At 35.8% G+C, this 19,674-nt stretch overlaps 1 protein-coding gene across 2 annotated transcripts; it reads right to left on the minus strand.

Annotated features, from left to right (window-relative positions):
• Positions 1 to 9,214: 9,214 nt before the first annotated feature.
• LOC143585241 (uncharacterized) lies at positions 9,215 to 19,165 on the minus strand. Of its 2 annotated transcripts, none has more exons than XM_077067069.1 (10): positions 18,648 to 19,165; positions 18,460 to 18,558; positions 17,899 to 18,101; positions 16,945 to 17,141; positions 15,854 to 15,962; positions 15,489 to 15,751; positions 14,237 to 14,521; positions 13,226 to 13,292; positions 11,808 to 13,127; positions 9,215 to 9,586 (listed from the first exon to the last, which is right to left on the minus strand). In XM_077067069.1, the coding sequence occupies exons 1-10, from the start codon at positions 18,716 to 18,718 to the stop codon at positions 9,408 to 9,410; spliced, it is 2,793 nt and encodes a 930-aa protein (XP_076923184.1). In that variant the 5' UTR covers positions 18,719 to 19,165; the 3' UTR covers positions 9,215 to 9,407. The 2 variants fall into 2 exon arrangements, with proteins under 2 accessions (XP_076923184.1, XP_076923182.1); XM_077067067.1 differs by having other exon boundaries at positions 13,226 to 13,295.
• Between the last annotated feature and the right edge of the window lie 509 nt (positions 19,166 to 19,674).

A 19,674-nucleotide genomic window follows, 5' to 3' on the forward strand; every position in this document is an offset into this window, starting at 1 on the left:
ATGTAAAGTTCATTTATGAAATCAATGAATAACCAACCCACTGTTGTGGGGTTGTATACCGCGATTACTTTACTATTTAAGCTCGTTAATGTTGTATTAATGTGATTGTGTAAAGTTATCTGTTTGGTTTTTAGGTTTGTTTTGTGATCTTGAGGTACCGCGATTATTGGAAGCAGTTTCCGAGTGTTGTATTGTAGTCGAAAGAGAAGTTGAAGATGCCTATGTTGACTAGAGGATCGAGTGATCGACGGTGGAGCGCAGATATCAGACCATTTTACACTTGAAAATGGTAAAAAGAAATAAATAAAAAATAAATAAATGCATTTGTTGATAGAGAAATACATCAAAGATGTACGCAAATAAAGTGTGAAATATGGGGATCATTTAAGTGGTGTGTTGGTTTTTGGGTAAAACGGTCTTTGTATGATAAAACCATCTGAAATGTGTAACAAATCGTAATGTAAAGGATAATTTGTGTAATTAACGAAAATTAAGAACAAAAGTTGAACATAACTAATGAGTTAAATGATGATTTAACTCGTTAGGTTTATAACATTATACTCGTGGTTTTAAAATGCATGATGCCCTCCAATGCGTCACGATGTGCACTCACATTTATCATGGAAAAAAGGGATTGGATCTTAGTCAATTTTGACCTAAAATAGACTCAGAACGACAATGATGTAGAGTTGACGACAGAGAAAGACCGGGCGTTCACGCGAAGTTAGTAATACATAAGTGTTGATATATTGTTAATGCTTAAACATAAAAACATATTAGAACGCATTTATAAAGCGTACTTAAAGCGTAAATACACACTCAAAGGTTAAGCATACATAAATATAAAAACATATATATAAACATACTTCAAATGTATTTTATTTAACTACCAACAAATTTTATTAACACTCTAGCAAGGTGCTAGAAGCCACCAATTACAACATCACCTACAAATAAAACGCAAACCAAAATGGTACATGCCCCTGCCACCAAAACAATACAAAATACAACAAATGTTCATAAACTCGAAAACTACCCCAATCTTTCCATGTTAACCCAACACTTTTTGACTTATGCTTTACCCAAATAAAGTCAAACACTTTTATTTCTTCTACCAAACTATGTAATTATATTGGTACCCCTTCGTGAACTAATGCATTCCATTTCTTCCAAAGACAACACATACCCATCAAACAAACCACATGAAGGGCTTTAGCTTTATCTTTAGGAAGCGTTGATTACTTGTATAACTCAACCAAATCCCGAACACTAAAAGCATATATAGAGACTACCTTGCACAATTGAGCAATAAAACACCAAACCACTTGAGCTAAACCACACTAAAAACATCGTTTATCGACTCCTCACCATCAAAACGTCCATCATGAAGAGTCGATCTGCCCGCAAACTGTCACACCCCGACCAAAGGCGGAACATGCCGGGGTGCAACGTGATTGGACAAATACACAAGACACTATTTAAAGTGACAATATTTAATCAACTCATTTTATTTCAACAAATCAATAAACAACACATCTCGTCCACACAAACAAGTTGAATACAAGTAGCAATTATGTTGTTCGTTTTACTAATATCCTAATAGTCTTGGTAACGTTTTCATCAAGTCCTCGAGTCAACAAAAGTCAAACCTGTAACATTTCATAAAATAAAGTTTGTCAACACAAAGGTTGGTGAGCAATTCATAAGTTTGAGCATATAAGTATATAGTAATAAAAAGCCACAAAACTTTTATACAAAACAATAAATAAAAGCAACAACTTGGATAAATTGACAATCGCTAATAGAATTACGTTAGCGCCACCTAGCTACAAGGGGTTGCCAAGTAGTCTAGGATTTAATAGAATATCTTTAATTGCATTACGTTAACGACACCTTGCTACAAGGGGATGCCAAGTAGTCTAGGATTTATAGATTCAACCAACCGAAAACGATAAACACATAGACATATAGCATAGAACACCAAATCAAGCAAGTATTTAAGTAATGTATACAATCACGTTTGTGGGTTTAAGATTCAAGTAAATAAAGCATTTAGTTTGATAAGTATGAAATGTCACCCCAAAACGGAAGATGGAAAACGGGGTATGAAAGTACTCACCTCGATTGATGAATTGAGAAATTAAATAAGTGATCGACATATAGAAAGCTTCTAAACGAAACGAACGAATCCGACTTGAAAGCTAATTGAAAACGAATAAATAAAATATATTAATGAACTTGAAACCATAATGAAACTATATTGGAAACATTGGATGGGACGGTTCGGTTGTAAATCGGATTATCGGTTAATTTGTTAATGTGGTTAGGGACTCGTACTTAAATGACAATTAAAATAAAATAATATTATTTTATTGGGCTTTTAAATAGTTAAACCAATATTAAAAGAAACAAGACGAGTTTTAAATCAAGAGCTCAGTTGTATAAAAATGAACTGATAATAAAGTTTATAATAATATTATTAATGTTAAAGATAAAAATGATAATAATGATTTTAAAATATGTTATATATATATATATATATATGTATAGATATATAAGTTAATGATAATAACCATGACTATTACTAATAATACTAATATCGTATAATAATTATATCAATAATTATTATTAATAATACTATTAATAATAGTTAAAGAATAAAATCTTGGTATAAATTTTAAGTGTTGTTGATAAAATAGTAATAATAATAAGTAATGTTGATAGTAAATAATATTACCATACACGATGTTGGTTCGATTTCTAAACGAGTTCACAAAATAACTATAATGATATTATTGCTAATAATTAATGATAATAATATGAAGATAATAATAATATGATCTTTAATAATATTAATAACAACTTTAATATTTATAATAATAATGATAATAATAATAGTTTTGTTAAAAGATAATAGTAATAATAATAATAATCTTGTTAATAATAATAATGATAATACTAATAATAATCTAGTTAATAATAATAATAATAAAAATAATAATAATCTTTACGTATTTATGTTAATATTAATAGTAATAATAAATTTATTAAGTATAACAAGAAAACAATACCAAAAACCGATCTAGGATGACCCGAACTCGAGACCTCTAGTTTAATAACTAACGTACCAACCAAACCGAACCAATATAACAATTTGTTAAACAACTCAAAGTTAAACCCACAATTGTTAATTTACCTATTAGTTGTTCACGAGTCACGGCTCTATACCGAGGAATGAAACGAGTCGCACCTGCTGGAGACGGAAACCGAGAGAGAGAGAGAGAGCGCCGAGGGAGATAGAGAGGCTGCGGTACACCGGTGGCCGGTTTTCCGGTCACCGGAAAAACGTGTAGAGGGAGAGGGCTTGCCGGATTTACGAAGGAAGGGAAGGAGAGGCAGTGGGGGTACGGTGGTGGTGTATCGGAGGTGTTTGGCGTCGCCGCAGGTTCCGAGGTCGCCGGACCGTTACCGGAATAGAAAGAGATGAAGAGGGTGGCGGCTGGTGTGATGGCTACGATGAAGGTGGTGGTGTGGTGTATGGTGGTGGCGTTGCCGGAGATGGTGGTCTTGCCGGAAAATCGGGCTCGCCGGAGCCGATTCCGGTCGCCGGAATTTCGAGAGAGAAAGGGGTGGCGGCTGTGAATGATATAAGGTAGGGTTAGGGTTTTTTTGATTAAATAGGTGGGTTATAAATGTTACCCCTTTGGCCCCTCAAGTTCTAATAATGGTTTAAAACGAGTTTAAATGTTTCCAAAGTTATAACGAGTTTACGAAAATCAGTTTAAATCCTCTATGTTTTCTCAACGACACTATTGACAAAACATCAATTTATTGGTGATCGAAATATATAATATAATATTGTATAATAAATAAATAAAGTTCTAAAAATGTTGAGTCGGGTTCACGTAATAAAAGTTTACAAAACGAAAAACAACTCGAGACTCGAATTTGACGAATGTCACACAAACACCATTTCGATTTTTGAAGAAAGAAAATGAGAAATAATCGCTCACATAACGAACTATCGCCACACCAACTATCTAACCAAAACCAAGTCCCCCCCCCCCCCAACTTAATACTTCTGGCCAGATAGATTTGCCTGACTCGATTCCAGCCGACTCGAGTTTTGAAGAGATTTTTACTATTTATCTCCACGGGCCCACACAATAAATTTTTACCGGTATAAATGACCACGTTTAGATGAGTGATGTAAAGACCAAATTACCTTCCACCAAATATTTGTTCTCTCATTCATAAATTACCACCACGTTTAGGGTTTGCTTGGTATGGGGTAATGGAATGGATGATGGAATGGAATGTGCGAGGGAATGGAATGAACGAGGTAATGGAATAGATCATTACAATTCCATTGACATGTTTGGTTATCATGTGGGAATGAAATTAATAAATTATTAGTTTTTATTTTTTTAGTAAGCTAGAAAAAGCGGGAATTAAATAAAAATGGTAGTAAGCGGCGGTGGCTATAGCGGGAGTCGGGAGTGATTGTTGGTGGTGGCAGGTGATGGTGATAGTGGGTGGTGGTGCTAAGCAAAGGGTAGCGGACGATGGTTGGTGGTGGCGGTGGTAGGCGGCTTTGTTAGGTGGTGGTGGGTGGTGGCGGCGGAGGTGGGTGGTGGTGGTTATGGCCGGGACAATGGTTGGTGGTGGAGGTGGCGGGCAACACTGTTAGTGGTTGGTGGTGGTGGTCGTGGGCGGCGGAGGCGGTGGTGGGTGGTAGCGGGCGATGGAGTCGGTGGTGGTGAAAGGGCAATGGGTAGTTGTGGTTTGAGGGTTGTGAAGGTGATACTGTGTGAAAGAGGGATGTAATGAAAAAAAAACAAGGGGGGTCGATGAAATGAATTTGGGGTGTTTTAGGGGGGAATGGAATGAACATGGTAATGGCCTAATGGGTGATTCCATTTCATTGACCAACCAGACACATTTTTTTTCATTCCATCATAATGGTCCATTTCATTTCGCCTCTCATTCATACATACCAAACGCTAATTAACTAGTAAAGAGAGGTTTGCATACCGTAGCACCCCCAAACCAAGTCCACCATATTCAATCGGAGCTGACACTTTGTCCCTAATAACCCAATTAATCTTGTCTTCTCTTACGACCCCTCTCCCCCACCACACACACACACACAAAATAAAACATCCTTCACAATGTGTTTATTTTTTTTCAAAACCCCCGTCAGAGCTTTAAAACTAAAAATAATGCGTTGGAAGAGAGTTTAGAATCGATTTTAATACCGTAATTCCAACCAAAAAGTCTCATCCTAAATAGCTCAACCATGAGCTCCCCACGAATCAATTAAATTCATATTACCACCTATTTGGAATCCCAAATGTTGAAATGGAAACGACCCAACTCTACACCAAAGCACGACTGCATGTTTTTCACTATTATTCACCTTTGTTCCTGTAGGGCTAAATGTAGAAGAATTATGTATTAGATTAGATAGTTTTTAAATGTAATTTATCGTTTAATTTTGCTTTCGTTTATTCATTGTATGTGTACAAGACACTTTTGGGTGTAACAAGCTCATTGGACAAGCCCATTTGGCCCATGATATAATTAACCTAGGTATGGAGTATAAATACCATGTTATACTCCATACACTAGTAACTCTCTAGAAAATAATATTCCATCATCTACATATTTCTCTTTCTTTTTCTCATATTGTGTGTGTGTTTTCTTGATCCAAGATCCGGATAAACTTGGTGATTCCCGCTCACCAAGTTTACGGATTGATTTGGGATTAGTTGTTAGGTCCATCACAAGACCTACAGTTCCAAATATGCGACATTTTGTTTTGAAACGACTTTCTTGTATTTGAGGTTATCACACTCACCAAATTGGAGAGCTCGTGCCCTACTCTCGTCAAACTATGTTGTCTTAACCGGGTCCACACTGGCTTCAGAGTTTGGCTTGGGCGTTCCCCCGGGAAACCATACCGTCGACTGCAACTTGACAATCGTTGTGCCGTCACAAGAACAAAACTCTTTACCATAGTATCCGAGACCGATTTGCAGTTCTTGAAAAAATATTTTAGGGACTGAAATGATGGGGGTACTTCGAGATACATTTATGACTGAAACTTTATGTATTAGAGATTGAACATTAGTCCATGTTGGTAGCATACAATGGGGACTGATTTGCAGTTACTAAACCTGGTATCCAGGATTAGCTTTGTTTTAATGGCTAGGGACTGGCAAATCAGTACTCGATAACCATTAGGTAATGATTGGGTGTATGAAAAACTAATTTTTCAGTCTCATATAGCAATCTTTCTTGTAGTGGAGAAGGTGATCTTCAGCTTCTCGCCGATGTTCGTTTTTTCAACGAATTCACGGTTGCCTTGGTTTGTGTTGAAGTTCTCTCTAGAGCTTATGTTGTAGCTACTAATAGACTATATAGTCGATTTCATTTAAGTGATCAGAAAATCAAACCACCGTTAGAGCTTCAAGATCTAGCTGATTTGGTGACTGAGAGAGATGGTGGCAGAATCAAATTAGGGTTGAGGCGTTGGTCATGAACTTATGATAGAGATGCTGGTGGCGGCGGGGTACGACGGCGGTGGGCGATTGTGATGGACCGGTGGAATAACCATTATTACACACACACATATATATATATATATTAAGTTTTTTAGAAATAAAACAATAAGTATAATAATAGTTATTGTTTTTAAAAGATTCAAATAGTACCCCTCCCCACTTAACAGAAAACAAGTAGCTAGTTGGACTGAAATGGTAAGAAAATGAAACTATAAGGTTGAAAATCTGAATAATTATTGAACTGTGTTCTGGATTCGAACCCATACGCAAAGGCTAAATCCATTCCCAAACGAAAATCTGAAGATTGTGACCAAAAATCAAATAAGAAACCCAAACCTTCCTCCAAACCCTCATTCTTCTTCTTCTTTGTGGAATCCTCATCGTCAGTTTCTTCTCGTTCATCAGAAGAGATTGCCTTGGATGCGGGTTTGTACCCTGTCCAACACACACCTCAACAGTTCACCAAAACCACCGTTAGTAATGTCTCCCGCTGCCTAAAAACCATTAATAAAGTTCTTGAGTTAAGAGTTCAGTTCGTCAAATTCAATTTTGTTCCTGGGTTTACAATGAAGTTTCCAAGTCTGGTTAGTTAACAATGGTTGTGTTTAGTGTCCCTTGTGTATAATTGTTTGTTCAAATTGGCTTTTTTTTTCAGTGTTTTATATAAATGTGTTTTAGTGTTTTGTATAAAAGTTGTATAAATATGTGATGTTGATATGATGGTGGCTTGTTCTTGTGAATCTTTTTAATTTTTTTCTATTTTTTGATGTGTAAATATGCATTGTGAATTTGTGATAGCATGTGGTTTTTTCTTGTGTAATTTTTTCTGTTTTTTTATTGATTCCATATCCTAACAAACCTAACCAACACTGAAATGGATGTAGGCCCGACTCAACCTTATTGACAGGGGTGAACAGAAAACCGAATTAGCTGAACCAAAACCGAATTAACCGAACGAATTGAACCGAAACATTAACCGACGGTTAATATTTGTTTTTTTGAAAAACCGAATTTTCAATTTCGATTCGATTAATTGTGAGCCCTTAGAATAATTTAGTGTGCAAAATATAAAAAACAAATTATGGGCCCTTAGAATAGAAGTGGTTCATTTTCTAATTGACTTCATCACTAGAAATCAAGTTATTGAATATTTGTTTGCACTAAACCATGTTTACACCAAAAACATTGTCTCATGTTATGTAGGGGCGAACCCATGTAGTTTACATGGGGTTGCCTGCCTGCATCTCCATAAACTCTTTTTATAAGTATACGATCTAGTTCGACATACTCATAAAAATTTGACACTAAACAAAAAGAAATTAAGCTTTTGATTTATGATAAAGATGGTAAAGTAACTGCAAAACATCAATTCTAGTTTACAAAAGGTTTTATTTTTTTTCTTCTTTTTTTTTAATTTACTAATTTGTTATTTAATTGTTTAGTATTATATCTATAACAATTGACATGCAAATTTATAACTTTTTAGTTTGTTCTATTATTATGTGTATTACTTCCTCGTTTTATTAAAAATGTCATGGTTTGAAAAACACCAGTTCAATGCTGATTGAATGATTAGTTTTTTTGCTTACCAAATTACAATAATACCATTGAAAATTGAGTCCATCAATATTGTTTATTAATGTTAGTTGTATTAGGTATAAACTTAGAAATTAACTAATAACATTTGTAATGACACAAACAAAAAAGAAAATATGGACACTTTAATGGGAACCGGGGGGGGGGGGGGGGGGGGGGTTAATTTTAAGATTTTTAAATTTTTGTAATTTAACCTTTTAGTTTGTTTCAAATACATGACATTTTTTTTGGAATGACGACTTTCTTGTGTTTTAAGTCACCGCACTCCCCAAGTTGGAGAGCTCTTGTATCATTCTTGTCAGACTATGTTGTCTTAACCGGGTTCACACTGGCTTTAGAGTTTGGCTTGGGCGTTCCTCTGGAAAACCATGCCGCCGACTACAACTTGACAGTCGTTGTGCTGCTACAAGAGCAGAACTCTCTACCGTAACACATGGTGTGACGAAAACCCGGATAGACTCGGGATTCGAACTGACAACCTCGAACAAGGTATAGCTCAAATATTTGATTGTCTTAATCCAACAAAATTGACAAATGATAATAATAATAATAATAATAATAATAATAATAATAATAATAATAATAAATTTAAAAAGGCAAGGTTTTTACTACTAGTTTAGTAGTTCTTACTACTGCAACACACTGCACACCAAAGAATGGCACATACCTACACTAAACCACATATAACTAACAATTTCTTTACTAACTTTTTGCGTTCATTGAATTATTAACAATTTAAACAATTAAAAACCATCTCAAATGAACCCTTTTTTTGTTTTGTTTTTTCAATTAACTTCACTTCTAAAATCAAATAGTTTACGTTCATATGGCCCCCTTTCAAAAAATTTAACATAGGAAAGTTTTAAAGATTACGTTAAAACAGGTTAAAACGGTTGACCCGTTTATGAACACGAACCCATTTATTAAATGACTCATGTTCAGACCAACCCATTACGTTTAGTAACGGGTTATATTACCCGACTCAAAACCTATATTTTTTGTCTATGTTCTTATGATAGCATGAGTAAGTTAAGTACACCAATAAACAAAACTAACCCTGTAAGTAAATATGCATTACAACATAAAACATCAGGAATCTACATCCAGAATCTCAGCAAATGGTATAAAGCAAGAACTACAATACTTTGTCCAACAATCTAAACAAACAACTTTCCCACATCTTTGCTACAGATGCGGATTTGGGTAGCAAACAACAACCCATGTACACGACACCACAACGATCATCTATCTGTATCGGAAGCCCATATCCAACTCATGCCCCTGCCCCTGCCCCTGCCCATACATCCCCTGGTTATGCCCTGTGTTCACCGGACGCACCTGCTGCTTTGACTGAGCCCACCGCTCCATCTCCATCATCCTCTGAAATGCTTCCGGATGGTTGCTTCCACTGCTACCACCACCAACTGGAAACCACAAGTTCAGTATTAGTAAAACAAAAGCAAGTTGAAGAAGAGAACTTGTTTATCTGATTGTTCCATATTTCCATTTTACATCTTACTTCATATAAGGGTCTGAATTTCTGACACGAGTACATAACACGAACCTATCATGAAACTTGCAAGTTTGGGTTGTGTCTAAAGGGATTCGCGTCAAACACGCAAAGACATTTAACTAAACACGTGGTGGGTTAACGGCCGTTTTAACCTATTTCTTTTTATAAATAAAACACTAAATATTGTTATGTTATACTTATAATAGATTGGGTATTTTAAGCCAAAATTTAAAAGATAAGAAATAAAATAAAATTAAAATTTTGATAGTAATTTTAAATTGTAAAACTGTAACTATTAATATGCAAAAAGAAACAAAATAAAGTTCCGTGTCAAATGGGTCATGTTCGTGTCAGCATGCAACACTAGTTCCAATGGCACAACAGGGGTTTTAACAGGTTTGGGTTTGGCACGGACCTGTTAACACGACACGATACGGGTTTTAACAGGTTTGGGTTTGAGCTTAACTGGTTTCGTGTCTTAACAGGTTAAAGCATAGCTGTCAATAGCGTGTTAGTGCTTGCAATAGCAAGCTTTGTAGCATAGCAGAAGTTCATCGCTATCTCATATTTAGCGCTGAATAGCGTGAAGAATAGCGATCTTTCAGGCTTATTTAGTTTTTATTTTGTTTTAATAGAAATAGCTATACTAAACCACGGTTCGCAACACAGCTCGATCGCCGCCAGGGGTTATGAATCAGATGTCAGCAACAACAAACGGCAGCCCCGGAAAACAGTCGTCAAATCTGGCAACAGTAAAGGCGACCACCAGAAGACAGTGACTGATGCAGTGATATACACGTCCCTGGCGTCAGTGAACCATTAACAGCTCGCCACCAAGGGCTCCGAATCAGAACCCGGCAACGGCAGACGACGTTCTACTCCGACGGCCGATAAACCACCGCCTATGGCGCCCAACAGAACCCGGCAATAGTAAAGGCAGCCACCAAAAGACGTATATAGAGAGAGAAACATCCTGTGAACGTTTGGCAAATTGAGAGACAGATGAGCTCTATAAAACAAACATAGGTTAGTGACCATCCAAGTGTATGGTGGAGAAGCAAGGATTTCATGAATAGTATATTTGTGAGAGGAACAAAATGTTAGTTTTTAATATATATATATAATAGCTATATTAAACCCTATATTCTAGCTGGATAATATACTTATAAATACATTTGTTTGTTAAATATATGTATAAAAATACATATATTTTTATTTAAAAAAAATTCTAGTGTATCGTTAAACATAAAATAGCACTCGCTACTTGATCGCTATCGCTACGTAGCATATAGGTAGCTTGTTGCTATCGACCGCTACTAACAACTATGGGTTAAAGGCATGTTAGCATGTTAGTAACATGTTTAGATTTTTAATTTAAAAAAATAATAATATACACTCATAAAGTCCTAAACCTAAAGTCCACCTAGATACGACGTTTCACTCGTGCCCATCAAAACCTGATATTATATTTTAAATGGTTGTTATGATTTGATTCAATAGTTTTTTGTTTCAAGTATGTTATAGATTTGAGGTATTTTGTTTTAAATCTGTTATGAATTATGTATTATTTAAGACTTTTATGCTCGTTTTGAACCTTTGTGTTTCATACACATGTATTATTCGATGTGACTTTAAACAGGCCCCTTTAACAGGTCTTTACGTGTTAACCTATCAGTTAACAGGTTTGTGTTCGTGTTTGGAAAAAATGACACAATTAGTTATCGTGTCGTGTTCATGTTTAGCACCACATGTCATCGTATCTTATCGTATCGTGTCGTGTCTGACATGTTATGACAGCCCTACATGCCATTAAGGGTATTCATTATTTGGTTTTCAGTTCAATTCTAAACTGAAACCAAATTACCAATTTGGTTTTCGGTTTAATAATTGTTGAAATCAGTTCAAACGGAAGAACCCAAGTAAACCAACTAACAAATAACAATTTGATACGGTTTGAACCTTACCGAATTCAGTTCTGTCCAGTTTTCGGTTATGCCCAAATAATACCCCAAACCAAATAACAATAAACAAAACTGATGGAACACTCCTACACACGATCATGGCCCATTTAGCACCCCTATGGTTTCAAAACACAATGACAAACACCCTAAATAAAAGTATGAAGAAATTACCAGATAATGGCAAACCGAGTCCACCAATGTTGGTCTGCTGCTGATTTGAAAACGGGAACCCATGATCTGGCATAAAACCGGATGCTTGAGGCCTCTGAAGATCACGCAGCATGTGAGGTGGTGGTACATTGTTTTGCATCCTCATTTGTGGCAACATTTGAGGATGAACATTAACAGGAATATCAAACCCTGTAACCCTAGCATCAGGATGATTAAAAGAAACTGGGCCAACCGGCATACTTCCTGGGCCAACTGGCATACTTACTGGAAACTGCTGGTTAACATGACTGTCACGTTGCATAAGATGCTCGGGAAATCTCATCTGAGAATTCATAAGTTGAGGGTTTGGGTTCAGATCTAAAGGATGAAACATTGGTCTCCGGTTATTGCCAAATTGTCTTTCAGGCTCCAACATGTCATATGGTCCACGAACAAATCGGTTACCAGAGTTAAGAGCCGCAAGTTTCTCAGATATATCAAACGCCACATCAGCAGGTGGCATTGACACTTTCCCTATATTCGAATAACCGGCATTTGCAATTGCAGGATCTAAAATCAGGCTATCCTCTTCAGGAAGCTGAAAATCACGGGGCGGGTCAACACCCACCCGTTGACCATCAAAGTTCAACCAGTTTTGAGAATCATCTGACTGGGCAGGCTGTTTCTGTTTTAACAACAAAGGGTTGGTTTCATAATTTGTCATGGTGGGCCCCGTTCCATCAACATTAGGTACAAGAGCAGACTCAGGTGGGGCCCGCTGTGCAGAAACAGGTGCTTGAGCTGACTGCAGCTCTTTCATGAAAGCGCTCCCAAAAAGGGCTTCAAGTGACAGATTCTGACCCGTAATAGCCGCTTCCTGATTAGTACCATCTTTTGGCTTTTCAGAAATAGGATGGGCCTGATGAGCCTCGATAGGTCCGATGTTTGTATTTGGTCCATTATCAGCAGTGGGTCCTTTTTGTAACAATGAAAGCAAGTGATTAGTTGCATGATTATCAACTGTAACAGCATTTGCATTTTCTTGGCTAGAAGCGTTCCAATTGAGAACAGGTGGCAGCATATTTGAACCCTTTTCACTGTACTCTGACAGTATAGTTTGTTCAAGGTCTTCACATGTAAGGACTGCGGCAACCGGAGGTGGTGCAGACTCCTGCCGAAAATTGTTGAACAAATGTTTCGGGCCGGACGGCGTTTCGGTAATCCCAAATCCCTTGTATGGTAACTCTTGTGCAATGGAGTCGGTAGCTTTGTCACCACCACCAATCAGTGAAAGCAAGTCATTTGGTCTGCTAGATGAGAGACTATCCAAAGGTTTCTTTTCTGCAATATATTAATATATAAAAAGAAATAAAATTTGTCACATATAAAGAGGATAAAACCAGATAAACACATATTATTAGATGTGAAGATTAATATACCGTCTCCATTAAACCACTGAGCAAATTTAGATGATTGGACATTAAAGGAATCGTATGGTTTACTCTTCTGCTGCAGGACAAAAAAGTAAAATCATTAGACCTGTAAACGAACACAACATTCAGTAAAAAGTTTGTGAACCGAACGGCAGGAAGTTCATTTATGTTTGTTTATTTAATAAACAAACATGTACACTTGTCTCGTTCATGATAGTTTGTTTCTGTCTGCTATGGTTAGGCCCGTTACATTGTCTAGTTATATTACATTAAAAAATCACATATTACAATTAGGCCCCACATATCAATATTTCACATTTACTTTATTGGTGTTGGCTCAGTTATGTTCGTTTATATTTCTGTTATATTCGTTCGTTTATGTTTGTTTACATTCATGAACCATTCGTTATACTGTCAACAAACGAACATGAGCAAGTTCATTTTCTTAACGAACAAGAACAAAAAACCCCGCTCGCTTAACTGTTTGTGTTCATTTGGTTCATTTACAGGCCTATCATTACATTAATGCAAGCAACGCATGCTTGCTCAAACTTTACAGTTTTATTAACAAAATCTAAAACATAATCATATTATTTAAACGTGTACCTCAAGAAAACTTTTGTGTGTTCATTTGGTTTGTTTACAGGCCTATAATTACATTAATGTACGCAACGCATGCTTGCTCAAACCTTACAGTTTTATTAACAAAATCGAAAACATAATCATATTATTTAAACGTGTACCTCAAGAAAACTTTTGTGTGTTCATTTGGTTTGTTTACAGGCCTATAATTACATTAATGTACGCAACTCATGCTTGCTCAAACTTTACAGTTTTATTAACAAATTCTAAAACATAATCATATTATTTAAACGTGTACCTCAAGAAAACTTTTGTGTGTTCATTTGGTTTGTTTACAGGCCTATAATTACATTAATGTACGCAACACAGGCTTGTTCAAACTTTACAGTTTTACTAACAAAATCTAAAACACAATCTTATTATTTAAGCATGTACCTCAAGAAAACTTGTGGGGCCACCATCTTTAACTGTTGGACCAGTGCCGAAAAACTTCCCGAGGATGGAGGTTGTACTTTCCTGACTGGAATTGCTAATAATTTTGTTTGTCGCGAGTTCAAAAACTTCACCATCGACAGCTTCGTGGACTTCTGAAAAACCTGAGTTTCTGTGCAAATGATGATCAGCTGACGGTATGTTGACCTGGTTATCGAGGGTCCCGTTTTGAGTGTGGTTATTGTCCTTATCAAGCAAATAGAATTCCTCTATTCCAGATTTTGGATTCTGTGCAAATAACGAACAAGATATAGGTCAGTTAAAAGATTATAGGATTGTCAACTTTATTCTTAACAAGTTTAGTTGACCTTTTTTGGGTCGAGTTTGATTGGGTCAACCCAAAACACATCTTAATTTTTTTTAAAGAACAATAAAACAATGTGTCAAATATGATTAAAAAATGTATAATATTTCAATGACCAGCTAACTTATAACACCGTTTAAGAGAATTTATGCATTAAAGACACACTTTGAGTAAGAGACTTTTGACCCGTTTGACACTTTCAAAATATTAATCTGTTCCCATTTTTAGTTATTCACAAGTAAAAAGACTGAAACAATTACCTCTACAAACTATTAATCAGCATTATCTAGCACATTAATTAGAAATAAGCATGCTATATAAATACATAATTTTTAGGCCTCAGACCGAATATTGAGTGAACGGTTTTGCACCGTTCGGTGAGAAGTTTGTTTATTCCATAAACGAACAAACATGAACAAATTATTTCGTTCAATTAGTTAAACGAACGAACATAAGCGCAGGTCTTGTTTATTCAAATATGCTCTTGATCTTTCGTTTAAATTCATTTATGTTTGTTCGTTTGGACATCCATTTAAATTTTCTACGCCCAACAATTTATTCTTGTTTTATTGACTTTTGAGACCCAACACGTTATTGTTCATATTTACTTTTACTGGGTTTTAGCTCAGTTAAGTTTGTTCATCCATGTTCAGTTATGTTCGTCCGTTTACGTTGGTCAAATGTTCACTATAATTTGTTAACGAATGAACATAAACTAACACGAACACATTCAATTTCTTAAGGAATGAACACTAACAAAAAAAACACATTTGTGTAACTGTTCATGGTCAATTGTTTGTTCAGTTAAAGTTAAACGAACCAAAACAAATCCATTCCTGTTCGTAAGGTTCATTTACAGGCATAATAACTTTATATCTTTAGATAACTTACCTCTTTTTCAATTGAAGAAATCGATTTTGTGTTTGAGCTCTTCTCAAGTATTGTACTTTTAAATCCCGGGGGTACAAGTGGGCGCGGTTTTGAGGACTGCGATATCATAGATGATTTCCCAGAATCATCCTTTAGAACCTCTTCTTCCTTAATCTCCTCCAAAACAAGGTCTGTAAAGTCATCAGTTTTAATCTTATTGGCATTCGTTTTCTGTTTTTCCTGTAAAACTTTCTGTTGCTCCTTCCTCATTAACTCAAAAGAAGCTGAAAGAATATTAGAAAGCATAAGTCAACTGTCCAGACCATCAATTTGTAACCACCAACAGAAAACAAATTTAGGAAATGTAGTTTATACAAATATGTTACCTCTTCTTTTCCTTTCTTCTTCTGCTCTATCTTGACTCGTAGTCTCAATGGAACCAAATGTTTCATCATTGAAAGAGTCGTGAGTGTTTGGACGGGAAGGCGGGCCCGCCTAACAAAACAATAAATATGAATATAAGAAAACACACACCTATGAGGTAACTTTTGTGATTTTACCATTTAGAGATGAAATAACATGAATAGACATGTTCAATTGTTCAAGAGTAGGCATGTAAACGAACCGAACATTCAGCAAACTGTTCGTGAACTGTTTGACGAAATGTTCGTTTATTTAATAATGAATGAACAAAAACACTTTGTTCATCTAGTTAAACAAACATGAACACATATCTTGTTCGTTCATTTATGTTTGTGCACGTTCGTTCATTTATGTTTGTGAATGTTTGTTCATTTATGTTCATTCGTTTACTTCCATATATGTTCATTAGTTTATGTTTGTTTAAGCAAAATAATTTAGGCTCATTACAATTTATTCTAGTTTTGCGATTGGCCATTACAATTTAGTCTGGTTTTAGAGATATTTTAGGCCCAACAGATTTATGCACAATTTTACTTATAATTGTTGTTCGCTCAATTATGTTTTTTTCATTTATTACCAATTACGTTCATTCACGAAGCATTCACGTATACTATTAACAAACGAGCATAAGGGAGCACACTCATTTTCTAAACGTAATAGTATAGTATAAAATAGTATAGTATAAAATGCATTCATTTCCTCTGCATTGGCGCAATCTATGATACTATCGGAGTAAAAAAGGGGTCTAAAGAAGAACAGAGACTGGGTTGTATTAGTAACAAGTAAATCCTTTGTGTGTTTATAAAAGGTCTCTAAAAATTAGGAAACCCCGTTCGATTAATTGTTCAAGTTTGATTGTTTATTCGGTTAAAGTTAAACGAACGAACACGAACATGCTCCGTTCGTGCTCATTCAGTTTGCTTACATGCTTATTCATAAGTAAATGGGTTGAAATTGCCACCACTTAATAACACATTCACACACAGAGATTCATTCGGAAAAGTATTTATGATGATTTAAAAAAGGTTAAGAAAGCAAATTTATAGATTAAAACCTTGAAAGGGCGAGGTGGTTGATATGCCTCGCTACTCTTATTGAGATGATAGTGTTCATTTGTGGAGCCCTTTGGAGCAGAGGTCCCACCTGCAAATCCCGAGGGTCTTGGAAAAGAACCGCTGCCAAGAAGTCCATCATGCTCGGAATTTTGCCATGATCGCCGAGTTTGATTGCCATAATTAGACCTTCCAGAATCTGAACAAGAATACGATGATTAATATAAATGCATACAAACACGTATATAGGGAATATGGGAGCCCTAATTTTTCAATCATAAATGCCGCTTGGCTGTTAAGACACGTGATCCAATCAATGAAACTTTTATGGAATTATGTTTATAGCACATTATACGTTTTCTACTTTCACACCATATATTACCATACTAATAATATGATATCATCACATCAAACGGAAAGATCCGTCTTTAGAGTAGTTAATGGTAGTCAACGAGTAGCGTATTTGGTGAATAATACAAAACTAAATAAAAAAGTAGGTCAAAGATTACAAACAAGAGAATATCTTATAATGGCTACTAGTAAACCACCCGATACACAAATAATCACAAGCACGTCTTTAACTCTCACTAAACATTTAATAGCTAATATGAAGCAGAACATGTCTAAAATTCCGTTTATAAAAAGTTATAATTATTATTCCAACTTTGATATATTTCATCAGTTAATGCAATAACATACATGCACAGAGGCAACTTAGCTGTCTGTCTTTCTACTTCCTAACACAGCATGCTCTAAACAATAGCACAGTCATATATTCGAAGACTTAAAAAAAGGCATTTTCAAAGAAAAAATTTATAAATCTAAAATATCATTAGCAAATGATTGGTCTCCAATAATCTAGTTGCAGGTTACTTAAAAGCAAGTTAACAAAATAATGATAACACAATATTCACGATGATTATCAACCATATCAACTATTCACTCAAAAAACAAACCTTGATTGGTATCAGACTGCGAATCCCCATCTTTCTCACTCCATCCAGAAGACTGATCCCACCTTCCATAACCTCCACGAGAGTAACTACCCGAATCACCCCTAGTAGGCGGTGACGAGCTGAAATCATGACGGCGAAAGCCCTGTAATGGCAAACTCCCGTGAGTTCTCGGCCGATCCTGTATGCTATTTTCTTCAAACTCCCTAATATTAATAAACCAAAAATCAATACAATCACATCATACAACACAACAGTAAATTTAATTTCTTCAATAGTTCACAACTTCACATTAGGGATGAGATAAATACCAGTACCGACAATACTATACCGAGTATTAAGGAAAGGTGAGTATTGAATACAATATCATCTATCGGTACGGTACCGTACCGATACCCGTTACAAAATATTCTCTCTATAATGTATTGGTACCGTACCACTACCGGCAAAAATACCCATACCAGATTTCAAGAAATATGGGTGTCGAATACCATACCAAATCTAATACCGGCACCGAAATACTCACCCCTACTTCACATAATATAAAATTGTAGAAGAATCTACCTCAGAATTGACTGGTCAAATCCACTGGGCAAAGTTTTGCAAATTTCCAACTCACTCAACGAAAGAAGAAACTCTTTCGTATACGAAATTCTCGGTTTCCTGAATCATGTATTAAACACAATTAAAAACCCCACAAATTAAATACAGATAAAACCCAATTTAACATCAAACAAAAACACAGTAATTACTTTTCTGATTCGATAACCGATTTGGACACCTCGACCGCCGCCGAGCTGTCATCTTCAATCTCCAAGCTCATTTCGCAACACGAAACAAAAACAAAACCCTAACTTATTCACAACTTTGTATCCGATCAAAACCCTAGCTAGCTAGCTAAAACTAGTGTACAAACACTCCAACTCTGCGTCAATTAAACCTAATTAACATAATCTATATCGATAGAAAGTAGTTTTTTCCATTAGATCAATCTCAAATTATACATCGGCATTCATCTAACACATCACTGTTGGATACACGTATACAAAATCTAGGTTTTTTGAAATTGAAGGCTTCGAATGGGTAGGGTTTTGATTGGAGGATAACTGGATCGGATGAATTGAAAATTGGAGAAATTAATCGAATTGAGATAGGTGGATTTGAATAAACAGCATTTTGTTAGGGTTTCAATTGAATTTGATCGTTGCTGATGAATTGAATTGGAGAATTTGGAATGCAGATAAAAATAATTTGGGAGAGAGAGAGTATATAGATATATAGATATATTATATGATATGTGTGTGTTTGGATATTAATTTAATTGCAATTTTGTTCCCTTGGTTATATTTGATGTGTGGTTTAATCCTTTGGATCAAGTCCTAATTCTAGCATATAAGCATCTTTTCCCTAATTCAAGGCTCTTGTCTAGAAAATAAGGAGCCTGTGTCGAATTCATTTGAAGGAAGGTTTGCCTTTCAATCAACGGGCATTCTAGAGTGTAACATCCTCAAAAATTTTGATCCAAATATAACAAGTCAATAGAAGAAAAGGGATTAAAAATGAAAAATATTTGACCCATCGCGATACGCGACAGGCATAGGCAAGGAGGCCATCGCGATACGCGATGGTCCTTGATGACACATCAACACGTGTCACCCGGAGATGACACGTGGCAAACATCGCGACACGTGGCAAGCCACGTGTGAACGCGTCTTAGAAAATGACACGTGTCCGCCACGTGGCATAGGGTGTTTAAGAAAGTGACACGTGTCCGCCACG

This window comes from Bidens hawaiensis, unplaced genomic scaffold (genome assembly GCF_021521415.1).
Source record: "Bidens hawaiensis isolate Kalapana, Puna unplaced genomic scaffold, B.hawaiensis_p1.1 tig00033637_1, whole genome shotgun sequence".
NCBI classification, from domain to species: domain Eukaryota; kingdom Viridiplantae; phylum Streptophyta; class Magnoliopsida; order Asterales; family Asteraceae; genus Bidens; species Bidens hawaiensis.